This window comes from Aulonocara sp. 'chitande type north' Nkhata Bay, linkage group LG8 (genome assembly GCF_057382095.1).
Source record: "Aulonocara sp. 'chitande type north' Nkhata Bay isolate Kocher_YH1m ecotype deep benthic linkage group LG8, A_spYH_male_GT1.1, whole genome shotgun sequence".
Lineage (NCBI taxonomy): Eukaryota > Metazoa > Chordata > Actinopteri > Cichliformes > Cichlidae > Aulonocara > Aulonocara sp. 'chitande type north' Nkhata Bay.
The window spans coordinates 22,497,500-22,516,624 of NC_141351.1; the positions used below are offsets into that span (position 1 = coordinate 22,497,500).

The window sequence follows — 19,125 nt, forward strand, 5'->3', positions numbered from 1 at the left end:
AAGACACAAAAGCACGCACAGGTCCTGGTTTCACAGAAAAAACGACGCAGTTTATTAGTGATTAAATGCTTCGTGCACCCTTGCACTCAAGTGCAGGTGTTCACACATGGCCGCGTGACTTAGAGGTGTTGCATTCTCACCAAAACCGTAAGACAAAGATTTTCAAAACGCACAAAATTGAAACGTGCGATAACACAAGTGTGAAAAGGAAGGGGTATGCCAATCTAAAGAGAGAATTTCACTATATACATCTGCATTTAGAAATAAAGCGCCTGAGAGCCAAGAGCCACCTGAGAGTACCGAGGAGAGGAAGCGAATACACTTTATCAGCCCTTTGGCAATATTGATATTGTACGTCACGCTCCACCCACCATGCCAGTAAGTAGCGTAAATGTTTGTTATTTTCCTACGGATGCACTGAATGTATCTGCGTGTTTGTGGCCGTTATTTATCCAAAGCCACAATTAGGATAAGGGTGAACTTTGACCTTGATTCAGCTCAGCATTAGTATCGGGTTCCACCAACTCGTACCACAAAGAAGACGTTATTTGTAACATGGAGGGGGCTGAAGGGGTTTGATACCACCACTCTGTATGAGTCACAGCTTTGGAAAACTAGGTGGGCCTCCAACACAAAGCCAGCTACCCAGTGGAAGTTATGACTTCTTTTTTATTTTTATTTTTTTGTGAGCTTAACTGAACCGAGTTCCCTGTCCTTACTTATTTTGTGCCAGGTGTTAAAAATATGCCAGGATGCAGTCCTCTGTTGGCATGGAAAGCATGTTTGTGCGTACACTTTTTTTGCAGATATCTTTAATAGAATACAGATATAGCAGTTCAGAGGATGATATCAGCACAAACATATGTTTCTCTAATACATTCCCATGTAGCAGGATTACGCATGCAAGTGGGAGGGCTCAATTAAATTAGTGCGCGGGAGTGCCAGAGAACATATTTTTAATTTGACAGTGTGTTTTATTAGCTGTGTAGGACGCATGCATGTTCGTTCTTTGCTTCTTTTTTTGTGTTGGTGCTGCAGTTGAAGTTCAACTCTGTTCCTATTCATGCAATAGAAATCCCCAGTACATACAGATGTGTCGTTTGCAACTTTTTATCTGCCACGATCTCTATGGAGGAATGAACTGAGTCAGATTCTCATCAAGGGGCTAAATTTGCAGTGCTTTATCAGATCTGAGCCTGGCAACAATTTGGTGCCCGAGCACAGCAAGCATCTTTCTTCACGCTTTCCTGTCTAACTGACTGTTCATATTTGCAATCACGAGATGTTTGAATTTTTTATTTTTATTGTTTTCAAGTTTTGAGAACAAAGCAAAGACTGATAAATGTGCCCCGCTGCGACATTTTAAAAGATGCAAATTCACGTATCCTTTTGTGGAACTAGTGATAATGGCAATTTCCTCTAAATGCAAGTCTTCATATAAGAAATTACTCAAATTAGTAGATTAAATAGATTATCTTGGCGGATTTCACGTTAGATTAAGGTTTCTGTCTTGCAATAAACATGAAGAAATGAGTCAATTTCAGATCAAGACTGTAGAGTTTATAAAAATTGGTGAGATAAACAGTCTTATCAGATCTGGGGCTATTGGTAGTGACTAACTACTAAATCTGCTACATTCTTGTTGAACAAAACTCCTTATATCATGGCATCTAAACTGTCAGATAAATGCTTACAGTCTGTAAAGTGATTATTTTTCATATCCACTTGCTTAATACTAAATGGCCTCACATGAATTGATATTGCAGGGTTCAGATCAGTTTTTATACTAACAAAAAAGACAAAGTCATCTTGTTGCTAGGGCTAAAAGACACACAGCCTTGTTTACGCTTCTTGAAATAGAGATGCTGTAGTCCGTATGGCCTCTCAGAGCCATGACACATCTTGAAATGGTGTGATTTTATGCACTTCAATTATACACCATGACATGAGATCTAAGAATTCAGGCCTAGAAGCCTGTCAATTCCTAATTTGCAGGTCCATGTCAGAGCTGCAGGATTCATTGAGTTTAAAGAGGAGATGCGTTTGTATTGAAGTTGCATGCATTCATTTAAAAAATGGTTCAAAGTAATTAAGATCAGTGGTGTATATTCGACAGAGATTTGACAGAAATTACTATGTGTGTGCAATCGTGCGGAGTTGTAACACCTTCTGTTAACATTGTGATCCTCTATGATTAAAAACGATGACGATAATGACACATTGCCTCGCTTTCTCCTTCAGGGTGAATTTGGCTCTGGCGTACACAGAGTTAACGGAGGAGCTGGGACGCCTCCGTGCGCTGAGCTCCAAGCAGACGGAGATCCTGAGGAAAGCCACGCAGGAGCAGGCTAGTCCAGGTTAGCATCGACAGTAAAAAAGCAAAACCCACAGCACAGCAGCACATGAAGCTCTTCAGCTGAGATAACTGGCTGTTACGCTGCACGGCCTTATCTGTAACGGATGTGCGTGTGCAGAAATGTGCGTGTACAGAAATGTGCGTGTACAGAAATGTGCGCGCTTCTTGTCACCTTGACATTTAAATGGAATTCCACATTAAAACGATTCAACATGTTTGAGTCACGCTAATATCAATATATTGTTGAAGTCGGCTTTATGTTTTTTATTGCACTACAGTCAGTTGTCTTCTTGTGTCCATAGGTGTGTTTTATCCTTTTTTAAACACTGAAGCTAAGTCACATTTTAGGTTAACAAGAGCAAATCTTTAGAAGCGCATATTGATTAATTATCTTTAGTTTAGCTTTTATTTTACTACCAAAAGAACAGAGACAGATTATAGATCACAATTTTATTAATTTCTCACATAATTAATATAATTATTTTGTTTTTGTAGCTGTTGCTTTATAACTAGTGCAAGGATTTTAACAGCTGTTTTTTTGCTTTTTTGTGGATGACAAAATTAGCTTAATTTACATCGTTCCAGAAACAAGAATGACTTGATGTTTAATATGATAAATATAATCTTATTATGCTTATAATTTAGATAATATTTAAATAAACAGGAACAGTAATAACTATTTTATTTTATTTCTAGTAATTACAAATATTTTTTTTTAAATCTGAAGTAAATGGTCTCAGTCTACTTTTGTAATGTCAGTTGCTTATAACCAATTTTACACAACTGCAGAAGTACAGCATTCCTGCAGAGTTTCTGCCTAAGGCTTTTATCTTAAAAGCCAAATCAAAGGCGAGGCCACCTAGCACATTTAAAGAACACGCGGGGTTCTCGGTACAAGTCGTGCAGTCACACAAGCTACCCAACCTAGCAGCTTGCCGGCTATCAATAGCTTCCTTTGTAACACTGTAACCAGAAAATACAGTTTTTGTCTTTATTCGGACTCTGCATTCATTTATAAGCTAAGCATAGCCATATTTGGCAATAGTAATGCACTTCAGCACTTCATTTGAATTCTTATAGGAAATCTGTACAAAGGCCTTCACACACTATAGCTGTTAGAGGTCTCACATTTTAGCTTTCTTTCTAAGTCTGTTCACACTGTGGTAATAAAAAAAGTACTTAGTGCTTGAAAAACAGTGTGCAGAGTGCTCTTGTATGGCGCTAGCCTTCTCGATTTGAAGCAGTCGTTTCAAAAGTATTTCCCCTGTGAGTGTTTAAGGGTGCTATTGTTATCACTGATGCATCAAAGTCAAAGTACAGTTTGCAGTTTACCACTATGGTAGTCGGTTCATGTAGAAAATTTTTTAGAAGAGCTGTCATGTAAGTTTTCCGTCAGCAAAAAGTTACGTAGAAATGACATGTTTATAAATGATCCAGGAAGCAGACAGTAAATATAAAAAAGTACATTTACTGACATGAAACTACAATGAGATGGATGATAAAGTAGTATTTACGTTTAAATCCTAAAGTAAAGTTTTTAGCTATTTCATTGGAATAAATGTCCTTCGGTGTAGGTGCGCGTAAAAGCACAAATAATTGATATAAAAGTTTTATATAATCAGAGCTCTTAAACATTGAAACACCTAGCTAAAATCTATTTAAACACATCACGTGGACATTTTTGCTCGTTCCATTCATGTGCCAGAAAATAACTACTGGTTGTGATTTGTTGCAGCTGTTTTCTCATTAAAACAAGTAAAGATAGGAACTCACACAGACACGTTGTGGAGTAAAACCTAAAAGTGCTAAACGCTGGCAACACCTTTCTCTTCCTGTGCGCATATTCACACACATAGCTAATGTCTCGCAACTGTGCATCTACTACCTACCACAAACCAAAAAATACCACACAGACTGACAGTTTGTAAATGCTACAAACTGGAAAATAATGTTTAAAAAAAAAGCCTCAATGAATATGTGCACATTTTTACATAGCTAGCAGCGGGGAAAACACAGAAAACCCCAAGCTTCATCTGAGTTCTCCTTAAACCCGGGGCAACTCTCGCAAAGCTGGAAAAAGCGTCTTATATGCCACTTCTGTTTCATTAGTTGCAGGATTGTGCGAGGGATATGATTTCCTCCTGGATATCTGTAACGCAAACAAATATTTTTCATGAATTGTTAAAATATTCAGGGAGGTGGGAATTTGTGAGGAGCCATTAAATTTCTCCTGGGTGTTGTATGAGTTAAGGAAAGTAGTCCCATTTGACTGTGTTTTTCTCATTCAAAGAGCGCCTGAGAGCACAAACGCCCCCTCCCTTTTTACACCTCAACCAATCAGCCATAAATGATGTTTCCTCTTTGAAATGGGAAGTGGAGCTGAAGTGGTGACTACAGGGCTGACTGACTCATCAGCATATCTTGTAATTACAGGAAATACTACAACTGTACTTGTGCAAATAAATCTTTTTTTATGAATATATAGGGGAACATAATGTGCATCTCTATTAAGTGACTATCATGTCATATCATCTGAAGAAAGGATTAGAGCCTTACAGAAATGTCATCTAATAAAATAATGGTATCATTGCCAAATAATGAGCTGTAATGAAAATGTTATCTTTATGTATAATTAAAGTGGCGAATCAGTTTCCTTTTCTTCACATTGGGCCGAAAAAATAGTGGAACAGAATCATATAAGTGACTGTTTGGGAACAAAAGCTGTTGTAAGTGTGTACTCTATTATTGCGCAAGGCTAAATGTGCATTGACACCTGAAGACTTGTGTTGGTTATTGTATTCACAAGAGCCACAAGAAACACACACCAGTGAGTGATACGTGTTGTCTCACAGCTGTTGTTCGTTTTAAAGGTGTTACATGAGGTTTGGGTCAGGGTTCTATGCACGCCACTTCAGGTCTTGCACAACAATGTGTACCCGGTGTCCAAAAAGAAACAGTTATTTTCATGTTTTTAAACAAAAACAGGGCTACCACTGTTCGCTAGCAAAAATGCTAGCAAACTACTGTTCGCACATGGTCTGAATGTTAGCTTGCAGACAGATTCAACACTACTAAAATATTTTTTGGATTGTCACCTCACTGACTTGTTGTGGATGTGTGTCTGTTTTGGGGTTTAAAAGTCGTAGCGAGGTCAGATGGCAAAGATCCTCGAGGTCGACACAGACACAAATAACCAGTCAAAATCACCTTTTGCGCAATGTAGTTCTTTTACCAACCAGCAATCTGTTTAATAAATCCAAAAGCAGATCTAAGTATGAAATACAGCTCTGTGAAAGGCTTGAGTCACCCCTCATTTCTTTGGGCTTTACTCGGAAAATGGGACATGGATAAAGCGATTTACTGACACGTGCAAACATACATGGGAATATAGAACAGAAGGCAAAAGCTGAATTTGTACACTTTAGAGCAATTTTTGGTTTGACTAACTTTATTCCTCAACACAGCATGAACTATTGGTTTCTTAATATTTCTTGAAGTATTCTTCAGGAATAGTTCTCCAGGCTTCTCAAAGGAATCCCAAAGATGGTTTTTTGGATGTTGGCTACTTTTTGTTTCATCCTTTGTCAGGGTGCTTTAATAATGTCGAAGTCTGGGGAGATCAATCAATGACTGATAGTGTTTCATTGTATGTTTTTCTATTTAGGTATGCTTTAGTGTGTTTGGGATTGCCATACTTAATGCATGTTGGATCAAAATACCTTTCTGCATTCATAATTTCATTACATAATCAAATGTGAAAACATCTCCAACACCACTGACTGAAATGCAGCCATAAAACTGTGGTTTACAGCTGGCTGTAGATGCTCACTATAGTACCTATTCCGTGATCTCTGTTTTCAGATGCTTTTAATCTGCTTCAGGTAATTTTTTTTTAAGGACACACGACACACCATGCCAGGATATGCCTGGCTTGTAGTTAATATCTCTTTGAGAATCACCTTGCTGGTGCAAAATTAGAATTTTATGTCTGTCAAACTGTGTTACCTTTGGCCTTTTTGGAGATTTTTACTTTGTTAGAAGTAACAAAGTGCCTAAAGATTAAAAAAATTACAAATTGATTCTAAGTTGTTTGTCACATGTAGACACAACAATGGTTCGTGCTGTGAGTTTGGTGCCTTTTATATGCTTAACCGATTCATAGATCAGAGCTAAAACATTAAACCAAAATAAAGAAAGAAAACATTCCTCTGAAAATGGACAGAGAAAGGACTGGACTAACAGTGAGTGCAGAAAGCAGCCAATTTCCAAACTTTCAGAAAGCCCGGACAACATGGTCTGGCTCCTTGGAAGCAAAATAAAAAGAAAGTAGAGGTGGTTTAAGACTTTTGCACAGTGCTGTATGAAAAACAAAACATGAAAACTGTTTGAGTGTTTATTCCTACATGCCAGACATGAAGTAATCTGACAGCAGACTTGCAAGAAGCACTGGTTGAACGTCCAGTAAATAAATATATAGTGTGTACTGCAAAGTACAACTGAGCTCTGTGTATTGATTTGTGTTTTGTCCTGTATAAGTAACAGCATAAGTAGAGCTAATGTGTTTCCCATCATGCCTTCTGTGTGAACAGTTTTGGAGCTTCATGAGATAAAACACTATTCATCTCTTTCTTTGTGCACCGGTTGAACAGGCCTTAAAAGAATGTTGCTGAAGTATGTTTTAACTCTTGTCCATAGTGTGTAATGAATTATAGCATGTTGCTAAGATGCATGCAAATCTTGATTGGGTTTTTTTCCTTTTTGTTTCCTCAGTTCAGCTTCACTCTCCCATACACCACCAGCGCCACTCTCCAGTATCGCAGCGCCACTCGCCCATTCCACAGCGCCATTCTCCAGTCCCGCCTCCGCCGCACCACTCTCCTATTCAGCAGCGACGCTCTCCGGTGCTGCAGCGCCTCTCCCCGGACATGCACCGCCGCTCACCCCTGCTGGACGTGAACGATGGACCAGCCTCTTACTCCTGCCGACCACCCAGCCAGCACCTACGAGCCAGCTTTCAGGGTCGTCGTAGTTACTCAGAGGTTGCCGATCCCTCAGCTTACCAGTGCCCGCCCCGCTTCTCTCTGGACCCAGTTTCCACCCTGCCGAAACCTCGGCCCTACGTTGAGAGCTACGCAAAACAGCAGTCCCAACACATAGGTTCTCCCCACAGTAGACTGCAGCACAGAGGGTCCCCATCTCCCCATCAAGGTGGCGGAGGGGGAGACGGAGGCCATGACGAGAGCTCCATGCGCCACTCCAGAGAGATGCCATTTCCACTGTCAGAGGTGGCCCACCTTCACTTTGAGCCCCCTCCTCCTTCCACACCAGCCCCTCAACCACCACAATCCTCAGAGGATGAGGAAGAGTGGACCTGTCCGCATCCCATCAGCCCTCCGAGGACACTGGGCGTGCTCTCTGCTGCAGTGCCCAGCGGTGTCATGAGGGGCCCAGCGTCCTGCTCAGCCTTTCCCGTCCCTCAGAGGTCTAACACCCTCACCTGTCACCCGCAGCCAGGGTACATGTCAGCAGAGCATGCTCAGTCCTGGCCTTCAATCAATGTGAGTTTAAATAAAGTTTATTACATATATGTAAACCATAAACATTCAACCTGATGCATGTTTGCGTTACTTTAAAAACATTAACTAGCACTCGGTGTCAATTTTATCAGTGCTGCAGTTGTCGCAGACCCATTTTTAAAATTTCCACTAAGGGTAGCTTGCTCATGCTTAATCATCTTAAAGTCCGTGCCATAGTTCCTTTAAATGAACATTTTAAAAAATATTGAGAAATACATTTCTCAGCTTTCTTGTGAGAGACTAGAAGTTTGATACCAATCTTATGACTTTGCATTTAATACAGAGATGGAGTTAAGATGTGCTTAGACAAACTTAGCAAAAAGGGGGAAACAGCTTACCCAGGCATGTGTGAAGTTAAACCACATGCCTAAAAACAATCCTTCAGATATGAAAATGTACATATTTTAATTATTTAACCTACACAGAAAAAAAAAAATGCACAAATCCATATTAGGATATAATAAAAAGTCATCTAATCCTTACCAGGTAAACTTGGATGAACAGTAACACATGCTATATTACACCATGTCATTATTTATCTAAAGGAAGTGGAGGCATGATGATTTAGACTTGACCTGGGCAACCTGCAGTCATGTCCTCTCCATGCTTGAGTACTCTAGATAAAAGGCCAATTGTTCAACAGCTGAAGTTTAGCTAAAATTGGATCATGCAAAAGAACAATCACAGCAGCAAACCAACAAAGGAATGGGTGAAAAAGAAAAAAATAGTGTTGCAGTGGTCGAGCCAAAATTAACTGAATTGAAATGCTGTGGACCTTAACACACAGAATGACCTTAACATGAACTTAAGACCTGCAAGACCTTAACAGAGCTGTGCATAAATAAATACTCAAAAGACTCAGTTAACTGAATCATTGTTCTTTATAAAAGTGGGGGAAAGCCCTCTGAAAATATGAAGTCATGCATAAAATAATAAGGTTTCAGGTTATACTTGGTTTGTCATATACTTCTTACATAGTTTTTCTTGAATGAATAATAACATGGAGTAATGTCACATACTGATGTTCTTCTGAAATTATTATTTAAATAATTTTAGTACCAGATTATTTTTTTATTGTTGTCCTGATAATTAGTAACTGAGCTGGTCTGCTGTTTATTCTACTTGCACTCTCAAAGCACTTTGTTACACTGTAACAGCAACTCCAGGTTCAGTACCTTGCCAGAGGATATTTTGGCATGCAGACTGGAGCAGCAAGGGATTGAACCACCAACCTTCCACTTAGTGGATGTCCCGCTCTACCCTTGAGCAACAGCCACTGAATAAATGAAACAATTTCCTCTAATATTTTCCAGGTTAGAAAGATTATTCACCAAAACAGACCAAAACAAACTGTGTTCATGTGTTGTTGGCAGAACAAGTCCTAACAACAGTTATGTCACATTTGTGTTAGAGAAGAAAGACACCCTACATTTTGGTTAATTGACATTCAATTAGACGTGTTGGTGACTGTATTTAATTTATGATAGCACAAGTCTGCTTATTTCCCCCTCTGTCCACATTTTAAGATAAACTGACTATACCGAGGCGTATTTGTGGTGTTTATAAAGCCACAAAGTCCTCAGATGGAGAAGGCTGAAGAGAATAGATGAGTCAGTGAAAAGTCAGACTTTTACACATGAAGCCGCAGTTCTTTTCCGATTTCCTACTGACAATCTTGGTTTTCTTTAACCATGATGATGCACGTTCCTTAACCTTTAAAGGGAATCCACTGATTTCCCCCCCGACTACAGAGTGTTTACAGTTCCACGTTTGTATTATTGCATTTTCAGTGGGACAAAAATATAAAAAATTACCTCAAACTATGTCACATGAGTCAGTGTTGGCTAGGTGTGAAGATGAAACTACTTCCTTTTTGAGGGTAAAGGACAAAGAGTACGCTCTATCTAAAGTATAGATGTAACCAGTGTAACGTCACTCATTGTTTTATGAAATCCAGTTCTAAGTCATCATGAGTAAACTGTGGATCTGACTAAACAGCACTTGAAACCAGCAACGGAGACCATAACTTATAGGTTGTTTTTCATAGACTTCTATGAAATCACACTTCTTATTTGAAAAAAAAATATCACAGGAGTCACCCCCTGCTGGACATAAAAAGGACTACACTTCCACATTTGCAAGTATTTGCCTGTTTTTCGACATCCATCTTCTCGACAGTTTATGGGATGTTGGCTACAGAAGCTCCTTTTAACGTAGCTCACCTAAACTGTGGCTCATCACTGGATTGCAGTGGGTTCACTGGGTACTTTTGACAAGCAGAGAGAGAATGGGCTTAGAAACACACCACATATGATCTGAAAGCTCTAAATATAAAGGGGAGCTCTTATGCTAATATTTTTAATTCTTGGACTCTACTAGTGTAGCATGACTCACAATTTTACAAAAAATCTCATACCAGCTTTGGTGTAGTCACTCAGTTCATCCACTTCCTGAAACAAGCTGTTGTAACTGCCTTCCCCCTGCCCTTTCAGGCAAGCTTGCACAGCAGGTAGGTGGAACTATTGTGCTCGCAGCCTGAGCTAAGGATATCCCTTCTCTTCAAAATCATAATCAGCCAATAATAGCACTGAGAGCAGACTAAAGTCTGAGCTTTAGGCGTATTAGGATTAATTGTAAATCTGCTGGCCTCATTATTTGAAATATAATATCAGTATTCACTGCTGTAGCAGTGTATATATACAGTCCCAGGTACTACAGCCTCAGATGAGCAACTGTGTCATTATTTATTTCTACATACAAAAGTAGTATGTTGAAAACTAAGTACACGCTTACTGTTTCCATATTACATAGAATTAAGAGGCTAATCAAGTAATCAAATACAGGTATTTAATTGATCGTTAGCAAGTCATACAGCAGCTTTAACGTCAAGCAATCGGTCTGTGTATGACTTTTTCAGTTTCTCACATCATTGTGGAGGAATTTTGGTCCCCAGTGAATTCTTTATTATGTGGTAATATGCAAAACCTTAGTACTGAAAGAGGGCGTACTTCAGTACTTTCTTTTTCGTATGAGTGCATCAGAGAAAAAACTCATAGCAGGTCCTCTTTAGCGTTAAATCATGAGGATCACGATGTACTTAAGCAACAAAATCAACAAAAAAAGAAAATTGAAGCTGGTACTGATGTTAAGTCGCCCTTATTAAGAAAGCAAATACACATATTTCTCACAATTGTGAACTATTTTTTCTAATATATTAAATCCACCTGGGTTTACTACAAGTTTGTCTCTTTTTAAAAACATTTTGCGTAAGCCTGAATTGATCGCTTACCCTGCAATGATGAAACTGTGAATCTGCCTCCCACAGACTTACTAATACTATCCTGTGAAGTGAGTACGCTGAGGACTGCATGTGATTTGACCTGATAGTGACTACATGTCCATACCTGTGTGTGTGTGTGTGTGTGTGTGTGTGTGTGTGTGTGTGTGTGTGTGTGTGTGTGTGTGTGTGTGTGTGTGTTTTGCAGCTCTGGATGGAGACCGAAGAGAGTGACATGAGGAGCTGCCCTCTCTGCCAGCTGATATTCCCGGTCGGTTACCCTGACGATGCCCTCATCAAGCACATCGACTCCCACCTGGAGAATAGCAAGATATGATTGTCATGGCAACCAGCCCGCGCACATCTGCGCTCTCTTCTTATAGATTATGTAAGAGATTAGCAGACCTGGCTAGAGAGGAAGTCAAATGTACACAAACAAGCCATCCATTTAGGGTGTGAACCAGTTAGCTGCTGTATGTGTGACGCTATAGGTAGAGATGCAAAGTGGCGCAGAGGTTTATTTTATTTTGGAGGAATTTAAAAATAAGTCTACATGCAGAGTCCCTTACTGATTGCCCTTAAGACAGATCTGCCTGTATAATCACTGGCTCTGGTTGCTGCTATTTGTTTAAAAGTCTTGTTGTGCAGTGTTCAGGCAATTTAGGGTATTGTGTTGTCTTTTTTTAAATTATTATTATTATTCTTTTTTCTTTTTCCGCTAAAGTGTGGATTTGATTTAGCAAAGTAAATTGTGAGAGGCACACTGGCAGGTTCAGGGGCTCTGCATGCCAAAATGTTTGTCCAGCAGTAAAAGTTCAGGGAGCTATGGTGCAACTATTCTCACCACTTAGCTTTAAATATTCCTGCTTGGAAATTTTCTATCTCGCACAGACACACACATATACACACAGACGCGCACTGCAGTTTATTTTACAGAGGACCCTGTGCAGTAAGTGCCAAGGACAATGCCCTGGTAGAAGCTGGTCTAATGAGATGATCAGAGGGCCATACGAAAGCATGCGGGGAAAGTCGTTTTAAGTTTCTGACACCGAAGGAAGGAAATGCCAGTTTCACTTCTCTGAAACAAGGAAGTATGGCAGTTAAGAAAGTATAAAACATTCCAGTCTTTCATTTCATCTGCTGAGAAAAAAACTGACAAACTGGAGAACATGAATCAGAAAGGATGTCTGAGTGAGCCAGAAAGCTCCAAATTTTGTGTTTTGATATTGCCCTGCAGGGCGGGGCACCGATGAAGGTACTTTAAGAGGAGGGAAATTTTAGTCAGTATATACCTTTTATGCTTGCAGCCTGTTCAAATCGTATATTAGCCCTTTCAGTTAGCATAGTCTATACAATGTATCAGTTTTCAGTCCCTATATATATTTTCAATATGTAATTTACTATTTATATTGTCTATCTGTAAGGCAAAAAATATGAAGTTATATTTTTGCAAATGTCAACGCACCACATGTCTCATGCTGGTGAAAAAGAATCTTTCCCATGTGCTTACATGCTGCTACATACAGCAGACTCAAAGCTCAAAATCCCACCGAATGGGATACTTTCTGTACAAAGAATATCAACTGGGATTCTTCTCAGTCTTCCTCGAGATCTGACCTTTGTAAAAGATTGATGTCACGACTGCCCAGACCGCCCAACAAAAAACTAAAACACACAGCTGGTTGCATGAGATCAAGACATCTGACCTGCTTTGAAGAAAAAGTGGCAGGCTTTTTAGTGTACTATTTTTACTGTCTCAGAGATCTGACATCAAAAACACCATCGCCAATCAGCAAAGTTATCTCTCCAGGGTTTAAGCAAAGACGAGACTCTTCTTTTGATACATGTGTTTAATTTTTACCACAAGGGAACTCAAGATCTCTTTGTGGGACCTGAACTTTTTGAACACAAAAAGTGAAAACAAAAACAAAAAAACACAGTTACACTGATGTCAGCTAATCCGAGGCGTTCAGTTACATGTGCAGTTTCTAACGTTTGGGGATGTCCCTACAAAGCCAACCATGCATCTCAACCGGTTTGAAGTTACTGAAGAGAGGAACGCAGCAGATTAGAGCACACAGGGCAGTGACTGTGACCGCAGGATGATGATGGACGTGTACCATAATGTGACGCACTCTTGAGCAAATCACTGAATCACTGCAAACTCTGGATGCTTTGAGTTTCCTGTGAATGTTTAGAGGAAAGAGTTTTCCAAATGGATCAAAGAAGTACCAGTTTAAAGGATGACTCTGGTTTATTACCACCTGCCTCTTAATTTATCAGGTTTTAACATTTATTATTGGTTCTGATGACCCTGCAATCATCTGCTTCACTGCTGAAAATTCAAAAAATCTTACTAATCAATCAAGCTCTCTCAGTTTTCTCAATAATTTGAACACTGGCATTTTTTAAATGTTGCATGCAATAAGCTGACTTCAATTGATTACTGAAATTTATTTTTAAAACGTTAGCGAAGGACTCAAAAGTAAAGTTCTTAGGCATTAGCAAGCTAGTTAACTTATTAGCATACCACCAGGTTTAAATTTTAACAGATGTGTTTGCACTGCTGAGTTCTGCAAAGTTCATATTCTAACTGAAGAGGTTAAATCAAAGGTACTTGCTGGTAGTCACTCGGTGAAATTGGTTGCAAAACGGTATATAAGGCGCTACACCAAAAGCCTCCTCGTGATTGTCTTGGAGTGCAGGAGATTGCCGTCTTCGTCTACTTTGGATGGAAGACACAGACTTGTCTGTAAAGCTTTGCCAACTACTTGGTAATTGGTAGCAGAACTGAAAACTGCAATGCAAAACAGAGAATCAGGCTGTTTGCCTTCAAAGTAAAATTTGCGTCATTTGAAACGTGTCGGTTTCAGTGGTAAAGTACAGCTTTTACTTTGAAGGCAAACGTTCTCCGTTTCTGTTTTGTGTCGCACTTTTTCAAGTTTCGTTACTGCTAAGTGGTTAGTTAGAGAAGTTGGCATCCTCCAGTGACCACAGCAGTATATTAGTGACCAAAGCAATCACAGGGAGGTTTTTGTTGAAAAACCCTCTTTGTGATCGACTTCCACTGACAACAGCAAGCAACGTCCTGCATACACTCGCTAATCGATCTGGGGATGTAAATGTTTTAGTTAGTGACTCTAATCTGCCGGTCACTGTGCTGATAAACGTCTTCAGCACTGTAAAATTAGAAATTTGATCCAAAACAATCACATCTTTCAAATCCAAATGAAGTGGATCTGGTGCCTAAGCCTCACCAACAAGCCAGCAAACCTTAAAAACTGCACCAGATGAGACTCAAACACATCTACCAGCACACCTTACTTTTGCATCGGGTGACTCATGATGCTTTTTTTTGCTGTTTTAAAGTGGAAATTATAACTCAGAAAAAGTCACCATCCACTGCTACAGACTTAAAATGCTTAAGTGTTTTAAATGTAGTGCTGAAGATTTTTATTTATTGATTATTATTATTATTGGCATTGCAAGAGAGCAGAGCAAGGTTAGAAAGTCATTATGATAACAGTCACTCAGCATTATCACACCTTTTTCAAAATGTATTTAAATAAAGAAAGCATGCATATAGTACACATCTGGAATCTCCAACGAGCGGCAACACAAGCTGTCGTCTGAGCTCATCTTGATTGTCTAAAAGCTTGTCGTAAACAGGAATCTGTTACACTTTAACCTTACCTTCCATTTGACGTGAGTGTGTTACAAGCTGTGGTTCTGTAACTTTGTTACTTTTGAATTTTCTTGATCTAAAACTGAATGTAAAAAAAACCTGTCTGATTTACTTTAAATGCTCTGTGTTGTTGTGTCGTTTGCATGAGGTGTTAACAGGGGTCTTTCAGCGACGAGGTCATTGTCATCTTGTAGTTCAAATGCATTCCATGGATGATTCATTTTCTTTCTTTTCTTTTTAAAATAGGAGCAAGGTGGGGGGGAGAAGAGAGCTCTATTTAACACCTCTGCTAACCAATTTCCTGGGGGAAAACCTAAAAACTATTAAGAATTTCACAAGAAAATGGTCAGGTTCAGAGAAGTTCAAAATGAGTGCATGTAGCAGATTTCCTTAATTCTTGCATAAAATTGATGACAGCTTGTGTTTCCTGCCCAGTCTGATTCTTAAGAACCGGGAGGTGATTACAAACTTATTGATGCTAAAAAAGAACTGAATTAAAATAAACCAGAATTGTCCTTTAAAACTGCATCCTGAGGTTTACAGTAACTTCAGAGCAGTTCTTGACCATTAAATCGAAGAGGGCTTTCATGGCTCCAGAGTATTCTATATACTGTCTGTACAGTTTGTAACTATATCACTCTGTGTACAATATTTAAAGCTGTGTATAGACAGAATTTTTGCAAGTGTGTAATACTAATGAAACATGTACTCTATTACTCAACAACTTCAAATTGGAGTGTCTGTAAATCAGTATATACACATAATCCTAATCAACACCACACTAAATATGAATTATATGTGAGTTACATGCCAGTACTACCCTACAACTTTACTCACTACTTACTTTTACTCACTAAGTAGCGGTACTTTCTATATTCAAGTGATATCCAAAAACACGGTTGCAGCTTTCAGAGAAAAACCTGTGTTTGTCTTAAAGTTTCGGTCCTTACAGAAACTTTTTTCCCGACTTGACTGATAATTCAGCAACGACACGAGAATCAAAACATGCACAGCTGTTTGTCTTTGTGGAGGAAGATGATGCGACGTTGCATCATAAAGTATTTGTGCAGCAGTAGAAAACTGCAAACCAGTACAGTAGTACATGATAAACTTTAATGTAAAGGGGACCTATTATGCTTATCCTTTTTTTTATGGGATAGTGGATGTTCATCTTTAAACGTGACCAAAGTTTCAAATAATGAGGTCTGTGTAGGTACAAGAAATCCCTTCGAGCCGAAAGCTCAGGCATTTCAGCAAGGCACCTTTAGTTTTTGAGGGGCAGCCAATCAACAGAAAGCTGCTTTAAAGTGTGCAGGACAGGATGTAATGGCATCGTTTCAGATAGAAGTCCAGTATAAAGTGAATTTTAATGAAGGGTCAATCATGCAATGTTACTCCAGTAGAGTCCAAAATAGCATAATATGTCCCCTTTTAGTTAAAACATGATTAAATCACTAAGATGTGTACTTTTTCTTACGACTGAGGACCTATGTTGGCTCAGAACCAAAGAAAATAATTTCCTGTCGTTTCAAAAACTGAGGGTTTGCTTGGCAGGTAGTTCATGTCATGTATGGGAAGATGCTGCACTGTGGTTCATGCTGTCTTGTGCTCAACCACAAACGTTTTGGCCAGCAGCAGCGGTGCAGAATGATCACACCCTGCATGAGTTCACAATGCGATGCACACGGATGTTCACACAACAACACATTCGCGCGTGTACGAGCCGCCCCGAGGCCCACCGAGTGAAGTTTAGGATCGCTGGTTCAGGGTTTTAAATGTTTAATTTCTGGTTTTTGTTTCCACCAGCTGCCATGGTTTAAAAAGTCAACGTCAAAAGCTAAAATCATAGCGCTTTCTTCTTATTTCTCGTGTTTTAACAGCAAACTGGCTCCTTTGGTTTACTCAGGAGACTAACAAAGACAGACAAAAAGATCAGCTTTGCCAGCATTAAAGATTAAATAGATTTCTTTGTCATGAAATTTCAGTCTAAATTTCTTTCAGATTTACTCAGGAGACACATAGCTAGGTCCAGCAAAGAGCTGCAGCTGAAATCAAGTCAGTTTTCTGTTCTCGTGTAGCTCCACTTGCCCATGAGTAACTATGTGAGTCAGGCTGTCTAAATGCGAAACCTTCATTGCACATGGAGACCTCGGCACTAATGAACTCTCCGCAACACTAATGAGAACTAATATTTATGTGTTTAAGTAATGTGTGGTGGAGCAACACTGCTGGCATTCAACAAGTTTAATGAACACAAAGAAAACAACCACAGAGCCACACAAAGAGACCGCTTTTCTTTCTCCATCTCAATCTCTCTGTTTGTAAATATTCCACTAAATAAACTGAAACTTGCACTGAAATGAAGTGTGATCGTGCTTCTTTATGCTCGCACCGTGATGTCATTTCCTCAGCTCCATTTCACATCCTGTTTTCGTTGACCAGTATTAATTTTAGAGCTCCAGTTGCACATTGGAGCTACAGGTGTTGTGAAGATAAACTGCATGTTTTTCTGCGATACAGAAAAACCTTCAGAGGTGCAAATACTGCTCTGGAATTTAAAACTATGATAAAATAACTGTTTTCTGTGTAAAAAGCAGTTAAAATGTAGACACAAAAGTGTAAATTATGGCTTTACATAAGAATGCAGCTAAACTAGAATAGAAATTAGTATTTAAAGCTTTAATTTCTTGCAATAGAACACAGATTTCCAACAAGTATGTAAAAGGAAGCATGAATATTTGTTTTAGAATAACGCAAACCTACTGAGCATGAAAGACCGCGTTCACCTCTTGGTGCATGTTGTGCCCGTGATGCACGCTGTAATGATTTTATATCCTTGAAACATGCAAAAGGTGCATAAACACAAACACAAGCTGTGCTGTTGTTGTGCTTGACGAGTCCTTGAGAGCAGAAATTATGCTGTTAGTTTCAGTCAGCAGAGAAGCTGTTTTTGCTACAGAGTGAGCCGAGATCATTGCGAAAATACATCGCACCTTCATCACCGTGTAAGACCTCTCTGATGTTGTGGGTACGACACGCTGCAGAGGATCAACTTAAAAAGAAATACACTGACAGAGACCTCAAACAGTTCTGTCTCTTAATGTGATGACAGCTGATAAATTGTGTTTGCTATGAGTCACTGAGATACATCTAATCGTTCTTAATTATATGTTTTAAAAGAGGATGAAGTTGAAGCAACTGATGTGTTAGAAAACATCACAAAATATACATGTCCAGTCATGTAACTACAGCCTTTATAAATATTTAGGCAAATATTTTTATGTTACGGGTTTAATGTTACGGGAGGGAGGCTGAGAGCTATTTACTGATAACTGATGTCAGTTTTTCACAAATGCCAGAACAGAATTTTGTTAAGGAAACCATGAATACGTTTTTATTAACCCAGAAAATCAGTAGCAGCGACTTTTCAAGAGTTTATCTGCACGTCAGGCGTCATTACTTTAAAACAGATCAATCTGTTTACTGGAAGCGCTTCTGACGCAGAAAACGTCGACGCTTTTAAGATATGAAAACACTGGAGGTCGTTTTGTTTACTTTAAATCATAGCCTCCTTCCTTCAGCCGCCAGCTCTCTTACCAAGTTTGTTTCCTACGTCTTTTGCTCTGCGCCGCTAACCTCAATGCTTAGACTACCTCAGGAAAAAGAAAAATGCACCCACCCATCCGGGCCACAAAACCACAAACTCTGTTAAACTTATGAGAATCTATATATGCAGTAGGCCTGCAGAGAGAAGTAACAGAGAAAAACCACACGAACTTTGTCAATAAGCGATGAAAAGCTGCGCTTTCTGTTCACTGATAAAAAACACAACAACTTCTCTTTGTACTTAGACGCTCTCAAACAAGAGCACACCTCAAGATAGTTTAAATACACACCGACATGCACGCATGCCTCTCATAGATCTATACATATACGCATTATAGAGAGAGACACATGATTCTTAGAAGCCTTTTCTTTTTCAATACTTTGCTGAATTTGGCTTTAGGTAAAGAGGTTAACTGTGCTGAAGCTGCTGGACCTGTGAGCAGGGTTAGACCTGAAACTCAAATTGCACTTTGACCCCATCTTCCTAACAGGGTTATATGAAAAAGAAAATGATTCAGTAGCAATAAATGAAGGCTTTGTTGGTAGTTTGATAGCTTGCGATGATCTCATACTGGCAGCTTAGGTATCCAGCGCCTTTGATGTCAGAGGTGACATTTTCTGGACT

General features: G+C 39.3%; 1 protein-coding gene across 1 annotated transcript in view; it reads left to right on the top strand.

The window, feature by feature from the left end:
* The window catches only part of tbkbp1 (TBK1 binding protein 1), a 79,864-nt gene extending 62,619 nt beyond the window's left edge, over positions 1–17,245 (top strand). The window contains exons 8-10 of the mRNA XM_086304304.1: positions 2,242–2,357; positions 7,127–7,914; positions 11,418–17,245. Of these exons, the coding sequence (XP_086160430.1) occupies positions 2,242–2,357; positions 7,127–7,914; positions 11,418–11,546 (1,033 nt within the window). The 3' untranslated portion in view covers positions 11,547–17,245. The remainder of the gene's footprint in view (positions 1–2,241; positions 2,358–7,126; positions 7,915–11,417) is intronic.
* The last annotated feature ends 1,880 nt before the right edge of the window (positions 17,246–19,125 follow it).